General features: G+C 45.4%; 1 protein-coding gene and 1 long non-coding RNA gene across 3 annotated transcripts in view; one reads left to right on the forward strand and one right to left on the reverse strand.

Annotated features, from left to right (window-relative positions):
* Window positions 1-15,042, reverse strand: part of LOC121398206 — a 100,439-nt gene extending 85,397 nt beyond the window's left edge. For both annotated transcript variants that reach the window (XR_005964179.1, XR_005964178.1), the window contains exons 1-2: window positions 13,608-15,042; window positions 6,775-6,879 (exon numbers count right to left, since the gene is read on the reverse strand). This is a non-coding gene — a long non-coding RNA (uncharacterized LOC121398206). The remainder of the gene's footprint in view (window positions 1-6,774; window positions 6,880-13,607) is intronic.
* Window positions 393-15,905, forward strand: LOC108701150. The gene is made up of 5 exons (XM_018235407.2): window positions 393-446; window positions 6,794-6,881; window positions 7,316-7,636; window positions 8,659-8,919; window positions 15,036-15,905. Exons 2-5 carry the CDS (start codon window positions 6,833-6,835, stop codon window positions 15,101-15,103), a joined length of 699 nt encoding a protein of 232 aa, XP_018090896.1. The 5' UTR covers window positions 393-446; window positions 6,794-6,832; the 3' UTR covers window positions 15,104-15,905.
* Window positions 15,906-16,901: the final 996 nt, after the last annotated feature.

A 16,901-nucleotide genomic window follows, 5' to 3' on the forward strand; every position in this document is an offset into this window, starting at 1 on the left:
GTACAAGTTACTATTTTATTATTACAGAGAGAGAAAATTGGATTATTTTGATAAAATGGAGCCTTTCCGTGATTCAGAGCTTTCCGAATAACGGTTTTCCAGATAATGGATCCCATACCGGTACTGAAAAAGAATCCCTGATCACTTTATATGCTCTAGTTTCACTAACAATCTATTATTTTACTTTACAGTTAATGGGCAAGACCAAAAACTGTCTTGAGCTCAACTATAACAAAATAAGAGAATAAAAAGTTCTGCTTTGCCAAAACAAATTGCAGAAGTCCCAAACCCAGATACGGTAAAAAGATCTGTTTCCAATGTGAAAAAAATAAAATCACAAGTAAAAAGCAGAAGTGAAATTGTTATTGTTTGCGCACAGTATAAGAGTTGGTGGAACAGTGGCAGATGTTCAGTGAAGCTTGTGCAATCCGGCAGCAAAGTCATAGGTAAGTAACCTAAGTCCTATTTGCTCGAAACAATTGCAGTTTACCCTCAACTCAAAAAAATACAATAATAAGGATATCTAGAATTCAGTTTCATTTATTTACACATTTATATGTCCGTAATAATCGAAAGCACAAATTGGCTGAGTTATAAAAGCAAGTGCTGTGAACTAGGACAAAACACGTGCAAAATGTCCTGTTTTATTCCCACAATAGTGTTTTCTTTTCCCAGAATTCCAGCATAATAGCGCTGCATTAGTGCAAGTGCATGATCTGTCTCTCTGGTTTATGAGGCACAAGTTGTATTTAAGTTTTGCGACCATCAACGTGCGAGTAAATTATTATTGCAGAAAACTCTGATAGACTCCATTTTATCCAAATAACCCACACTTTTAAAAATTATTTCCTTTTTCTCTGTAATAATAAAACTGCAGCTGGTACTTGATCGCAACTAACATAGAATGAATCCTTATTGGAATCAAAACCTGAAAACATGAAAGTTTTGCAACTGAGTTTGAAAATTAACCCTAAAATCTCACCAGTACCTTGTGTGTTGAGGTAGCCTAGTAAAGAATGACTATAACAGTGTGTATATCTATAGAACAGGTACGGGACCTGTTATCCAGAATGCTTGGGTTTTCCAGATAATGGATCTTTCTGTATTTTTGATCTTCGTACCTTGAGTCTACTAGAAAATGATGTAAACATTAAATAAACCCAATAGGCTGGTTTTGCTTCCAATAAGGATTAATTATATCTTAGTTTGGATCAAGTACAAGGTACTGTTTTATTATTACAGAGAAAAAATAAATCATTTTTAAATGATTTCCTGGGGCGCCCAGCTGGCCTGGCCCGGGACTGGTTCTGGCAAATGCCAGAGGGGCTGCTGTAAAGCTGGCCATAAATGTTGAGATTTTTAAAAGATAGTCATCCTGAGATCACGATTTTCAATTGTACAATTTGCGTACAATCGTAAGAATTTACCATCAACTTAAAAGACCAATTTGCCAGGAAACAAAGGGGAGCTGCCTGCTTGGCCCTGCAAACATACTGTAAATAGATTGCACTGGGACCGATAAAGATTTTTTAACCTGGCCGATCAATTTCCTGACAGATGTCGGCCGAAAAATCATAAGATGTACAAACGTTCGAATCCCACTAACCACACGATAATTTCGAAGGATTGGTCGGACTTCCCTAAAATCGATTGTTCGGCAAGAAGAATCGTCGTGTCTATGGGGAGCTTAAGTTGATATAGACCAGTGGTCCCCAACCAGTAGCTTGCGAGCAACATGTTGCTCACCAACCCCTTGGATGTTGCTCCCAGTGGCATGAAAGCAGGTGCTTATTTTGAATTCCAGGCTTGTTTTGGTTGAGGCAAGTTTTGGTTGCATAAAAAACATGCATACTAACAAACAGAGACTCCTGTAGGCTGCCAGTGCACATAGGGACTACCAAATAGCCAATCAGAGCTCTTATTTGGCACCCAGGATGTTTTTGCATGCCTGTGTTGCTTACCAACTCTTGGTAAAGAAGGTTGGGGACCCCTGATATAGACAGTCACTATTTATTGGGTCTGTGGGGGCTGTTTGTACCTGAAATTCCAGGGCCTATTCTGATTCTCAATCAAGACCTGGAAGAACCATACCACCCATGAGTCTCACAACTGTCTATGTACCTGGCAGCAGGGTTGATTGGATCTATTGTGCTGCTTTGGGTCCTCTTCTATGTGTCCCAGGAGCATACGTAGTTCAAGTTGATTCAGACACCGCTTTACCTGCTCCATGTTGGTGAGCTGAAAGAAAAGGAGCTGAAGCAGCTCGATATTTAACCCCACTGCTTTATTCTGCATTTTCTAGCCAGGTACACAATCAGGACTAGTTGTGAGATTAAAGGGTAGCCAATTCAGGATTGGGGAGGGGTCCTAGGATAGTAGTTAACATTTTACCCCCCCTTAAAATTGCATTAAGTGCAATTAAAACTTGCATTATAATATATGTATAATGACTAATATTATATTATGAAAAAAAATGATTGCAGAGTTATTATATACAGTATATACCTCCCTTGAGAAGTGACATCTATTTCCATGTATTAGATGACTTACCCTTTCAGCTTTAATCATGGCTTCCCTGTGTGCTGAATTTTAAAACTGTACTGCAAACTTTACACAAGGTCTTAACAATGTGTTTGGCAAAATGTAGATCATTAGAATTCATGTGAGATAATGAATGAATGAAATTCGTTGTAAATCAAATGCAATGGTGCATGATGCGCCTTCTGTTTGTGCACCATTTTGTAGCTACCGTATATACTGTCTCTATACCTAAATGTAAGTTTGTATTTATCACTATAGGAAGCTCAAGTGGCCTGTCCTATGCTGGTGATGTAATTTAGGTCACATTCATGGGCAGATTAAATGAAGTCCTGGGGAGGCTAAGTGCTAAGTGGCTAAGTGCTAAGTGCTATTGTTAAATCGTTCCGTGGATAATGTCGATCCCGCGGTCTCCTGTTCCGGTCTTATGTACTGCCATGATGACAGCGACGTTGGCTCAAAGTAAGATGGTGATGGGTTTATTGCCCAGTGAGTTTGCAGCTTCTATAGCCTTGTGTTTTGAGAAGGCATTTATAAAGTATATGTTTTGTGTCAAAGAGGGGCATAAAGTGGTTTGTAAAGTTATTAAGGCCTTTGAACATCTGTCATTTTGTTGAATACATTTAAATACTGCCACGTATTCCTGAGATAATTTTTAATGGGAGTTTATATAATAATCAACATTTTGTTCTTGAGTTAGTCCACTGACACTATGGTCTTATAGGGATCACTGTCCTGCAAAACCAGGGGGCTTGGAAGTGTTATAAATGGAAACTGTATCCCTAGAATGAGAACTTAATAACAGTTTACATTATATTATATCTCTGTGTGCTTCCCTGGAGATACCCTGACAGTAAATCATGTTGCTCTAATTGTAACAGGAGTAAGAGTCCTCTCACTTTCTTTATAAAATGCATAGACCTCTGCTAAACTTTCAATTGGTTGTTGTGGGAGCTGCATGTGTTGTCAGGCACGGATTTGTGGAAAGGCCACCTAGGCCCGGGCCTAGGGTGGCAGGATTTTAGGGGGGCGGCATGCTGCCCAACCACACCCACACTGGTTCAAAAACACAGGTGATGCACAGTAGATACAATCTCCATTAAAATTTGCACGAATAAAGGGGAGGGGACAGGGGCGACGAACGGCAGTGGGCCTAGGGGCGCCCGCAATGTAAATCCGGCCCTGTGTGTTGTATCTGTTCGGTAGTTACTGATCAGAATTTCTATAAGCTGCCCTCAATATTGGAGTGGGCACCTTTTTTTACCTTTGGTTTTTCATATTTAGTTAAGGCCCCTAAGTTCAAACTTCTTAGGCGGACCCTGGTGCCCCAGTTTTACTGTTATGCCTGGGGTTAATGTGCTAAAAATGCATTTCTGGTACAAGCATTTCTGAAGTATTCTCTGAATTTTTTCCCCCTGAGGCAAATTGGAAAAGCTTCAATGGGTTTTTTTTTGCCTTCCTCTGGATCAACTAGCAGTTAGGCAGATTAAATATATGTCTTTTTTCAATTTAACTTACTGTGTTTAATTGGTAGCAAGTAGCAAGAAAAACAGGGTTACTGAGAATAGGTCTTTGTACATGATGATCCAGTTTCTGCTACAATTGCATCTGGGAGATAGGAAGGATATTTTGCAGCAGCAACTTCAAATTGGGGTTATTTGCCTTCTTCTGGATAAACTGGCAGGCAGGTCAAATATAGAGTTAAAATGTTGAACTTGATGGACGTGTGTCTTTTTTCAAACTAACTTACAATGTTACTATGCCCATGTTTTATGTATGGGGCAAAATTGCTGTTGATTACCAATGATTGGGGTAATGTGAATATATATTGCATCCCATGGAATTTGAAATTGGAATTACTATCTAAACTGAAGAACAGTCAGTAATTAGGCTGTATGTATAATGGTGGAATATAACAGAGTCAAAGCAGGTGTAGACCTGGGCAATAAGTGTCAGCATGTTTGTTGTGGTCGTGGTGCTAGTCTTACTTTAACATCACACATGGCAATTTAAGGAGTCTTACAGATGCATTCAGCTGCAGGGGAGCGAAGGAGTAGACTCACTGAATTCTTTTCAATGGGGCTGTAAGTTTACTCCTGCGCTCCCCTGAGGCTGAACGAATGAAACTGGAACGCAGGGGAGCGCAGGTAAAAACGCTCGTCTGTAAGTTTTAGTTTAATTCCAATTAAGTCTAGAAGCAGTTTAGTTTTGAATTGTCAACGATTACACTAAATGTACCACTCAATGAATTCATCATATAGTTTAAAACTAGATTTTTTTTTTCATTTAAAAAGGGAGCTGTTTATAAGGCATTCATCTTCCTGAACTAAGCCCTTTATAAAAAATAATCACACTAACTGTATTCTATTTTTCCATTCTATTTATTCTATCTTTAAATGTAGTCCTCTGACATTAGATCAGTAATAGTTGTGGTCCAGGCAGTAGTGCACGGGGGGCCCAGTTGTACATTTCCGCACCGGGGCCCTTGGGTCTCTAGTAATGCCACTGATGGCAGATAAGAGAGCGTAAAAATGATCATACAGGTAATTTGGCCACCTATATTCTGGGTTAAATTAGTTTGCACACGGAGAGAGCACCAGATTCACTCACCAAAGTTGTCCTTGCTCGATGGAATTTGAAGCTTGTCCAATCGATATCTAGCTGATAATATTCCAAATATCTATCTGGATGTCTGCCAGGGACGACCCATACACGAGCAGATAAGCTGCTAACTCGAAATAAAGGGGTCTGCTTAAATCTGCCTGTAAATTGCCCCATTAGCACCAAAACGTTTGGGAGAATAAAAGTATAAAAAGATAGACATAGGGAGTACTGACAATGGAGACGCAGAACAAGAGAGAGGAAGGGGGAGGAGGGGGTCTATAAGAGTTTATACACCAGGTCAGAACTTGTGGCAGGCAGAAGAGGCACGTGGCTAGAGTGCAATGATGGGTTGGCGCAAGGACCTTAGTCACGTGCCCTTTATGCACTGACCCAACTCTAACATAGACAGTCACTATTTATTGGGCCTTTGGGAGTGTCAGGGCCTATTCTGAAGCCCAGTCTTGACATGTGGCTCCTAACAGTTTAATCTATCATTGCTTACAGTATTTAGCCTCTTTCACTCTTAGACACTCACATTCAGGTGTATATCACTCAGAAAATGGCATAAAACGGCTAGAGACTATCTCTGCAGATTCCCTGATTTGCACACAAGCTGTTGCTTTTCTAGTTACTCCTGGCACAATAAATGCTATTTTATATAATTACTATCGATAATTACCTGGCACTTTACCATTAAAAGACTGGAAACCAGGTGACAGTGACCTCAGAAATGACACTGCATCTCCTACTTGCCCTTACAGGTGCCAAAGCAATGCCAGTGGAGAGACATTCTCAAAACACTTCCTTGTTTAAAAACAAAAATCCCCCATGCTTGCTTTCAGAATAATTCTACCATTTGGCTTCCGACTTAATAAGGTCATTTGTCTTTGTTACACCTACATTTCCCTCCTAAACACCTTTCTGTATTCTGAATTATTTGGGAAGAATATGTAGACACACCACCCTCCTGCCCCCTTAAGATGGCCATACACGGGATATTAAAGATTAAAGACTGATTCGGCAGCTTATCTCCCCGTGTATGGGGCTTCCAACGGTTCTCCCCGATCGATATCTGGCCAAGATATCAATCAGAGAGGTTTGATTTCTCTGGCGACTGAGGACCGCATCTGCTAGTTGATACGGTCTATGTCCCGTCGGCGCCCATTCTCTTTGTTCTAATATGCCCTTGGCTGAACTTTCAGACTAACCTGATATCGCCCTGTCATTGCTTACTTGGTGACCTCGCTAAACGAGCGGAACTTATCGTGTATAGCTACGTGTTATTCAGACGTGTATTGCCAGTGGATGCAGGCCCTGTACTTACCAACTGCCCTGGGGCAGAAGGTAAGTACAGGGCTGCCGTGCACTTACCGTCATTTTGTCTTGCACCTTGTGCTGGATATTTTTTAACTAAGGCAAGGTGCAGGGTGCAGCACTGTCCTTACAGCATGTTGGAGGTGATTGAGCACTAAGGGATGTGCTTCTGCGACCCTTAGTCTCCTGCATGTGTGGCAGGGGCAGAAATCATTAAGCCCTAATGTGGATATTTTGGCAGTTCCCTTTGTAACGGAAGAAAGTTGGCACAGCGGAACATTGTAGTGACATGAATATATTCTGTACATAACTCCCTACCTGTCCTTTTGTCTTACAGATTTCAGGACTGGCATATGTCCTCTCTCCTCTTTACAACATGGGTGTTATCTGTGTCTTCTTCATTTCCTTCCTCTTCTCTTCCTTCTGTAAGTAGAATGGGAGAATGTAGCTTATGGAGCAAACCATTTTTTCTATATTTACAAAACATTTATATTCCTTATTATTATGGTTTCAGACTCTACTAAATCCCCAACTCATCTGAATGGGAATTAGCACACAACTATAGAAACTCTGTCCTATCTGTCACGGGGCACTGGTATTGCAGTTTAACAAATGGAAAGTTTAATGTAAGATCAGGGCTGCAATGAGAGGGGGGGGCAGGACTGCTCTACGAGACTGGACATCAGTTATTTCCTAAATGCAGCAATATCTTGACCTTCTGGGCAGGCAAGGCAATATTTGGGACTCAGTGGTGTTTATTAATGGCTCATTTCTCTTGCCATCAGTGTGGGGAAGCTCCAGTTAATTGTATAGGGCCCCACTCACTTCCTAACACTCTCTCCTGTGATTGTATCTGTAGCTTTGCAGACCGAAATTTCTCAACACCCAATGAATGTCAAGGAGTATACCGGAAATTCAGCCACCATACAGTGCTCAGTGGATGAGGAGACAGACATCAGAGAGCTGTCCTTAACCTTGCGTTTAGATGGGTCACAACTGATATCTGTGAAGGTAGACAAAAGCCTAAGCAGTTATACACATGAACTGACATTTTCTGGCCAAATTCAGAATTTCTCTATAACAGCAAACGGCTTTAGCTGGAAATTACTAGCTTCGGCCTACTGTCACTCTGAAACTTGTCAAGGGGAACTTAGCGCTATTTATCAGAAGACAAGTAATGGTAAGTATAGTAGGAAGAGATTATTCCTATAGTAGCAGTGGGATACTGGGAGTGAAGAGTGGTTGTAGGATAGCAGGTATAGTAGGGAGAGGTGGTGCCTAAAGTAACAGTGGGGATAATAGTCTCTGGGAAGGGACTGTGGCTGTGGGATAACAGGTATAGTAGGGAGAGATGGTGCCTATAGTAACAGTGGGGATAATAGTTTCTGGAAAGGGACTGTAGCTGTGGGATAGCAAGTATAGTAGGGAGAGATGGTGCCTATAGTAACAGTGGGGATAATAGTTTCTGGAAAGGGACTGTGGCTGTGGGATAGCAGGTATAGTAGGGAGAGATGGTGCCTATAGTAACAGTGGGGATAATAGTTTCTGGAAAGGGACTGTAGCTGTGGGATAGCAAGTATAGTAGGGAGAGATGGTGCCTATAGTAACAGTGGGGATAATAGTCTCTGGGAAGGGACCGTGACTGTGGGATAACAGGTATAGTAGGGAGAGATGGTGCCTATAGTAACAGTGGGGATAATAGTTTCTGGAAAGGAACTGTAGTTGTGGGATAGCAAGTATAGGAGGGAGAGATGGTGCCTATAGTAACAGTGGGATAATAGTCTCTGGGAAGGGAGTGTGACTGTGGGATAGCAGGTATAGTAGGGAGAGATGGTGCCTATAGTAACAGTGGGGATAATAGTCTCTGGGAAGGGACTGTGACTGTGGGATAACAGGTATAGTAGGGAGAGATGGTGCCTATAGTAACAGTGGGGATAATAGTTTCTGGAAAGGGACTGTGGCTGTGGGATAGCAGGTATAGTAGGGAGAGATGGTGCCTATAGTAACAGTGGGGATAATAGTCTCTGGGAAGGGAGTGTGACTGTGGGATAGCAGGTATAGTAGGGAGAGATGGTGCCTATAGTAGCAGTGGGGATAATAATCTCTAGGAAGGGACTATGGCTGTCGGAATAGCTGGTATAGTAGGGAGAGTTGTTGAACGAGTGAAAAAAAAATTGCCATAATATTTTTTATGTACTGTAGATACCATCTTCTGCATGGCAAACCATACAAACGTCAACAAAGCAGTAATCTGCAACAACAGTCAACCAATCATATTATTGACAGTAAACAATAGTTATACGGATCGCCTTAGATTTTCTGGGACAATTCAGAATTTCAGCATGACCCTAGAGGACCTTAAGAAAAGTGATACAGATGGATACTACTGTAAAGGCAAAAAGGAGGATTCCAATATACAACTTTTTGGAGGGCAAACTATAATCAATGTCATCCAGCGTGATAGTAAGTAACAGGGGGCATTCACGTGAAAATTAACATTTGCCCTAATTTGAGCATATCAACAAGATCAGAATAATATATACTTTGTGACCATATGCAAAATACATCATTACAGGGGTTATTCACCTTTGCGTACATTTTTAATATGATATAGATGGTGATATTCTGAGACAATTTGCAATTGCTTTTTATTTGAGTTTTTTACGTTTTTTAGCTTTTTATTCTGCAGCTTTGAAGTTTGCAATTTCAGCAATCTGGTTGCTAGGATCCAAATGTCCCTAGCAACCATGCACTGATTTTGAATAAAAGTCTGGAATTTGAATAGGAGAGGACCTGGATAGAAAGAAGAGTAATAAAAAGTAGCAATAACAATACATTTCTAGCTTTAAAGAGCATTTATTTTTTTAGATGGCATCAATGACCCCCATTTGGAAGCTGGAAGAAGAAGGCACATTTTTGAAAAACTAATAAAAAAGAAAAAAATTAAGGTTATTTGAAAAGTTGCTTAGAATTGGCCATTCTATAACATAATAAAACTTAATTTAAAGGTGAACCACCCCTATAAGCACTAATTATAACTAATGGCAACACAAAGGATAACCATGCCGGGTGCATTGTCGATTCTGCAACTCTCCCCCTGCCTCCCCCCACACTACAAACCTCCTACCCCAAATAATACATACATACCACTGGTTTGGAAAGAGATGGCCGCAGTTGTTTATATAAACACAGTAATAAAATAATTAACATTTATAACATTTTAACCTTTTAACAACCGTTTGTATAACAAACTTTTAACCTTTAACATATTATTCCCCCACCCGGGGGAGAGGGGAATGGGGGTGGGGTGGCTGTACCCAAACTGCCAAGATAGGTTCCTGTTCCATTCTCCAAACCCTAAACCGGGCTGCCTACCTTACCATAAGGACCCAGGCCTACCAGGCTACTCCCACTCACTATGGAATACCCCCTTTTAACTTCCCCTGGGGGTCCTTGCAAAGGTACCCTCCGCCACTGGCGTGGCTGCTTGAAACCTTAAGCGTGGCACGACTCCCCCATCCAAGTAACCTAGGGCTCGTTCAATGCCCTCCATGAGTGCCAATGTAAAAAAGGACATCCCCAATACTGATAAGTGTACCCCATCCTTCCCTAATACTCCAGCATCTTATCATCCAGGTCTGTGTGCCGTACCACAATTCCCCTGAACTTCCTCACAAAAGAGGCCATCAACTTGTTTACCTTGCCCCTGCTCCTATCCATTTTGTCCCCATCCCTGGCATACCTCCAAACGCGGTACCATCTCAGACCAAACCAGTATTACATCTGGGAACAATTGCCGAATTTTATCCAAGTCCTGCTTCATTTTCACCACCAACTCCATCTGAGAGCACAGGCCCATGTCATTGCCCCCAGCATGTATGACCAGCACATCTGGCCGCTGACCTGACCTGATGTTCTGCAGTAACAGAGGCCATACACCAGGCCACCGCAGGCCTGGAACACCAAACCAATGTACATTCACCCGACCTTTTTTTTCAATAGAACCACATTTTGCAAAGAATATATAAACATCCACACATCAAAACCAAATACATTCCCAAGAGCATAAAGTAACGTTAATAGTAAAGAACTATTAATTATTAGAGTGCTTACTGAACCAGCAACCCCAGCCGTATGTATCCTCGGAACCGTTGTGAGTCCCATCGTCCTATCTTCATGACCATGGCCTCACCTAAACCTAACAGCGCCGCTACAGTCGCCGCACCAATTCGGAAGGAATGCGTCCCAAAGTCAGCCGGCTACACGCCCACTTCTTGTAGGCCCTTCCGAAGCACACTCAAAAACTGAAATCGAGTCAATGGGGACTCGTCCACACGAACAAGCAAGGATGTCTCAATGTTGGGTCTCACAGCCAAGTACCTCTCCATGCCCCCCACCGGACAAGCTAAACCGCCGTCCATCTTGTACAATACCACATCCACCCCTTTTCCCCATACATCTGTCTTGGATTTGCGAAGCCGTACCTGGATCGAAGAGTCATCAAGGCTCAGGTCCCTCACCCACAATCCTCCAGGCACTTTTTTGCTACTGCTCACCAACTCGCCCACCCGAAAAGCTCCAAAAAAGGCCAGCACAAAAGCCGCCTGGAACAACAACGTCTCAAAAACTGCACCACAGCAACACGGCATCGCCTCCTGCAGTCTGAAGAGCAATGCGAAAGAAATCGGCCGTCTGTTGTCCCGAGAAACCTTACCCCTCTTAAGGCCATGGATAGCCTGCCTGATCAGAAAGTCTTTTGTGGGATCCCCCGATCTCTCCAACTTAAAAAGAAACACCAAAGCCGCCATACGCTTTTTGATAACTGCTGCGGACTTGCCAGCCTCAGCCAGCCAGGTCACATACCAAAGCAACGCAGCCCTCTTATCCTCCGTTGAGTAGAAACCACCAGACAAATCCTCTAATTGTTTCCATTCGTCCCACACCTTACTATAAGCCGCTCATGTCGATTTGGCCACTGATTTCTCCACCAACTCCATCAATTTCCGATCCCAAGCTGCCAAAGATTAACTGGGAAATGGGAGCCCTCCTTTTCCGCATCCGGCACCTCCTGCCAAAACCGTTCCCACTGAAACAGAAAAAGTGCGTCAGCAATAACGTTCTTCACACCCGCCACATGACACTCCCTGCACCGAATGTTCAAGTTAAGGCACCGCAACACAAGGACCCTAAGCAGCCTAACAACCGGTGGTGAAGCCGCCGACCAACTGTTAATCCCATGCACCACACTCATGTTATCCGAAAAAGAATACGATACTCCGGTCACGCAACTTGGCCTCCCAAACAAACAAAGCCACCACTATCGGGAATAACTCGAGAAACTGCAAGTTCCGAACTAACTTTGAATCAACCCACTCCTTAGGCCATTGTTGCGCACACCACTTCCCGGCTAAGTACGCCCGAACCCCACGCTCCCCGCCGCGTTCGTAAAAAGTTGCAGTTCCAGCACCGTGGTTTTTGCCGCCTGGAACAGTATGGTACCATTAAAGTCCCTAATAAACGTATCCCAAACCCCGAGATCTGTCCACACCTCCTTGTTAAGCCGCACAGGGGTGAGGTCGCGCCTGACGGCGATTGAGCCAATCTTCTACTAAAAACTCTGCCCACTGGTATGATTTGGCAGGCAAAGTTCAACTTCCCCAGCAACGACAAAGTGGGTTTACTAACCAGCTTGATCCTGCCAACTTCATCCCTTAAATCGCGCACCTTGCTGAACGGAAGACGACATTCCCCGGCCACCGAATCTATTTCCAATCCTAGAAACTGCATAGTGGTCGCGGGACCCTCAGTCTTCCCAGGCGCAAAGGAACCCCAAATTGCTCTGTAATCTCCTGCAATGTATGTAAGATGTGGAAGCAAATATCCGACCTCGCTGGACCTACGCAAAGGAAGTCGTCCAAGTAATGGACCACAGTGAGCAAACCCAACCATTTTCGCACAACACATTCCAAAAACGTGCTAAATGCCTCGAAGTATGCGCAAGAAATGGAGCACCCCATGGGCAAACACAGGTCCACAAAAAAGGCTCTGTCAAACCAGCAACCTAACAAATGATGGCATTCAGGGTGTATGGGAAGTAAGCGAAAAGCAGCTTCAATGTCAGCCTTGGCCATAAGGGCCCCCCGACCTGCCATCGCAACCGCTTGGTCGAAAGAAGTATACGAAACTGAGCACAAATCCCTGTCGATATCATCGTTTACCGACCCACCCTTAGGGTACGACAAATGGTGTATCAACCAGAATTTCCCTGGGTCTTTCTTAGGGACTACTCCCAACAGGGAAACCCTCAAGTTGCCCAGTGATGGGCTGGGAAATGGTCAAACAGTATCCTGGCTTAATTGGGGCCGAGGAGGTGGCCTGCTGCCCCCCGGCCCCCTTTTGAAAGGGGGATGTCTTCTGGGCCATCATGAGTTTGAGCAAGAGGGTAATGTCCATCTGATCCCATCTCATGGTAGGGTTAGCAGCCAACCGTTGCCGGAATTGTTCGTCGTAACGCCACCAGGCAAGACCGCCATACACCTTAAATGCTTCCCAAACTCCGTCCACATAACAGAATAATGAAGAGCATTTTTCTGGGTGCTTTTCCCCTATGATACTGGCCAAGATACAAAACGCCCTCAGCCAGTTACCAAAGGTCTTGGGCAATTTGGAATATTTCTTCTTCTTCTCCTCCTCCTCTTTCTTACCATCCTTCTTATCCTCCACCTTCAACTCTATCGTTTCGTCCAAGGGGAGAAGAGAAAACAGCTCCCCTTTCCAAATCTTTTCCTTCACCTCCCGTTTAACATGAACCCCTAAGGGCCCGTCGAACGTCACATAGGCATTCTGCCTGGCCAAGTCCACTATACCGCCTAAAACCTCCCTCTCTGATTCGCTTTTTTCAGCCTCCCTCTTGTCCCCCGGGGCCAGGTCCTTCCCCGCGCCTGCACCTGCCACGTCGCCTGCCCCCGCCGTAACCGCTGGCACCCCGGACGCCGCGGCGACCTTAGCCCCCGCGCCCCAAACCTGGGACGGGCCACCCACTGTACCAGACCTCTGGTTCTCTTAACCAGCTAGGAATTGCTTTAACCCGTTCAAAAGTGTAGCGGTGTCCTCCCCTTGCCCTGCCCCTTGTGTGCAGCCCTGAAGCTCACCTCCTGGCCCCTTGGCCGTCAAAACCTCAGGGACCGTAACCAGACTCGCCAGCTGTGTTGATGCTCCTCGCCCGATCCAGGCCCATGCGAGGCCATCTGCCTGTCCACCGTATGTGCTCTGTTGGATGACCTGTGGGCAGAGACTCGCCTATTGCCATCGGCTGGACGACTTCCGATGTGCCTCCTGGACCTGTCAACCGACCGGCTCCTTGTGGTCTTCCTGCTCCTCCCCGATGAGCGGCATCTGCCGGACCTTCTGTGGCTGTCGGAGGAATGCCACCTGTGGGACCCATGTCCCCGACCGGGAGAGTAGCCCCTAGTAGTCCGTCTGCGCCTCGACCCTCCGATCCTATCCAGGTCCCCACTGGAATCACTGGAACCATACCTGCAGGACATGAAAGAGCGAGAGCGTTCCCTCCACCTCCCTGCTCCCTAGGGGGGGCTGGTCCCGGTGACCCTGTCCCTGGCCACCCTGGCCTCCCGCCGAGCCGTGGAGCTCCTCCGTGACCTCCCCCGGGTGTGGGACCCACTCCTAGACCTAGGTGACCGCCGCCGATTGCGCCCCGACCACCTGCTCCTGGACCTGCTGTGCCGCCCTCGGTTCCAATTGTCTAGTCATCTCGAACCTACTGCCGCGCTCCCCACTCCCCTCCCAAGCGGGAGCGCCCGATAGTGGCCTTGGGGCTTATTCCTGGCCTGAGCCGAGCTTGAAGTACCTGGCCACTCCTCCCAGGCCGCCACAGGTACCTGGCCAGGCACGTGTGTCCCGGCCGTTAAACCACTGCCCCGTCCCCGAGTGGGCTGACCCTGGGCGCCCTTCCTGGCCGACCGTGCCGCCGGCCGCAGTCTTTTGACTGTGGATAGGGGGCCCCTACCCGTAGTGCACCGTAGAGCTGGCGAGATTAGTGTCCCTTTTACCCCCCTTCCCGCCACCTGACCGTGTACCAAGGAGTGGGGATTGACCGATATCCCCCTGGAGCCACGAAGATCCACGTCATCTCGCCACCTCCCAGTCCACACCCGCCTCCATGCCGCGAGCCGTGAAGATGCGATGACCACGTCCCGATGCTGCGTCCTTCTTCCTCCACGTCCCGGTGCCTCTGCTCATTCACCTGGGACCCGCCAGCCAATCAGCGACCTGTAATAGAAAAAAGGGGGAGGGGCAGGGATAGTCGCTCTCCTAGGCCTCGTCAAGACCCCTGTTGCCCCTATTCAGGCCATGGGGTCCCAGTATTGTAAATGGTTATTAAACAGTTTATAACGTTGCCCTTTGTTTCTATAGCAATGTCATGTGATGTAGAGCTTCAGTCGCATTTGTTATAATTATGAATATAACAGCTTGCACTCTATCTCAATGACTGGATTGTTGTTGAATTTGTTTACTAATTAAACAGGATACGTCATTATCTTTATCTGTTTCCTTTCCAGATTCCCATATTGTTTCCGTTACGTGGCTTCTCATTCTTTCTTCCCTGCTACTGATTTGGTGGTGCTGACAAGCAAATCCTGTACCCAGAATATAAAGACCCCACTCTGCACTTAATGGACTGAATTAAACATTAATTAAGAAGAAATATGCCCAGCACTGCTGCAATGTGTTCTAAAGGCCAACTAAACCCCCAGGTGCATTACTGCTTAGTTTTTGGGTTCTGGGGAAAACACTGAGACAGCACACATTCTAATGCTTAAGGCAATGGCAGACAAAGCACATAGGCAACCTTTCTCCTGCCCCCAAGCCATTCCTTAAAGGGGAACTATTGCGAAAATAAAAATGTAATATAAGCTTCACCATAATGAAATATGAAACTTTCTAAATATACCTGTTGAGTAAAAATGTTATCCCCAACCAAAGCTGCGGGCTAATAGAGGCCGCATTTCGGTTAGGGATAACAGTAGTTTTTTTAAAAAATGCCCCCCACTAGCGCTACGTTACCCGTACAGGGAGGGATCTCCCGTATGCGCACTCGCATGACGTGCATGTGTCGTCACGCGCATGCGCATAATGAGCTATTCATGACTATTTATCATTATGCGCATGTGAGTGACCGGACATGGCTGCTCACAGCGGGATCTCTCTCCCTGTGCGGGTAGCATAGTGCTGGCGAGGGCGTTTTTTTAAAAAAAAACTACTGTTATCCCCAACCGGAATGCGGGCTCTATTATCCCGCACCTTTGGTTGGGGATAACATTTTTACACAACAGATGCCCTTTATGAAATATGTACCCTTTCTAAAATAATCACGGTTATCTTCACTATCCCTCCCTCAGTATCAGTTTCTTTTCATTCAGGAGTTGGGTGTTAGATTTTCATTGACAGTTTATCTTTCTGGGGGGTCCTTTTCCTAGCAGATGTGTTAGAGCCCACTCAAATAACCGATTCCAGCACAAACAAAATAAGTGTCTTTGGCACAAATCCTGCATGTAGAGAGACAGGATTTCTGGGGATTTTAAAAGCGTGAGCTCTAATACAGATTGGCAGATACCTATTAAGCATCTTCTGTCCTTGTTCACTCTGCCCTTCACTATTGTGCATGCGTACAGTCACGCTCAGACGCGCACATGCTCAGGCGTGCATTATATATTATATATTACATTTTAATTTTTGCTATAGTTCCCCTTTAAACAATGCATCATTCAAATGTGCAAGTTGAGGAGCAGTGATGGCAGGGCCTCGCTATATGACAAGAGAAAGTACAGGGCTTGCCATGCCCAGTGATCTGCAGCTCGAGACAGATTTTTTATATATTCCTGGTGCCAGTGGCGTAACTACCGGGGGAGCAAGGGGTGCGATTGGGCCAAGGCCCGCACCCCCTCAGGGCCCCCGGCAGCTCGCGCACCACTGTCTTCTAGGGAGTTCTGGGTGTACGGAGGGGGGCGGGGGGCCTGGCTGCACGTTCCGCACCAGGGCCCGCCCCCTCTAGTTACATTACTGCCTGGTGCTGTCCAAGACAGCGGACCCCCGCTTTCCCCCCTACTCTCACTAATCAGCTCCACTGCTTCTCAGCTCTGCTGTAAATGACCCCCCTAGATGAAAAAATATATACCTGAGTTGTTAGGTGCCCTTTCATGTTTCAGGGTTCTGATGAATTGATAGTGAAGCAATTCCAAAGCAAGGAATGCTGTATGAGTCAAATCTGATACCAACCTGCACTAAAGCCATTATTCATCTCAGCAGCGAGATAACTGACACTTGCAGAATCAAATCCAAATGAAAGATCCAAGAGGAAGGCCCGGCCCCTCTGCCCAACACTGTATTGAAGTGTGACAGGAAATGGTCATCGGCTTCTGGGCCAA

This window comes from Xenopus laevis, chromosome 9_10L, assembly GCF_017654675.1.
Source record: "Xenopus laevis strain J_2021 chromosome 9_10L, Xenopus_laevis_v10.1, whole genome shotgun sequence".
In the NCBI taxonomy this organism is placed as follows: domain Eukaryota; kingdom Metazoa; phylum Chordata; class Amphibia; order Anura; family Pipidae; genus Xenopus; species Xenopus laevis.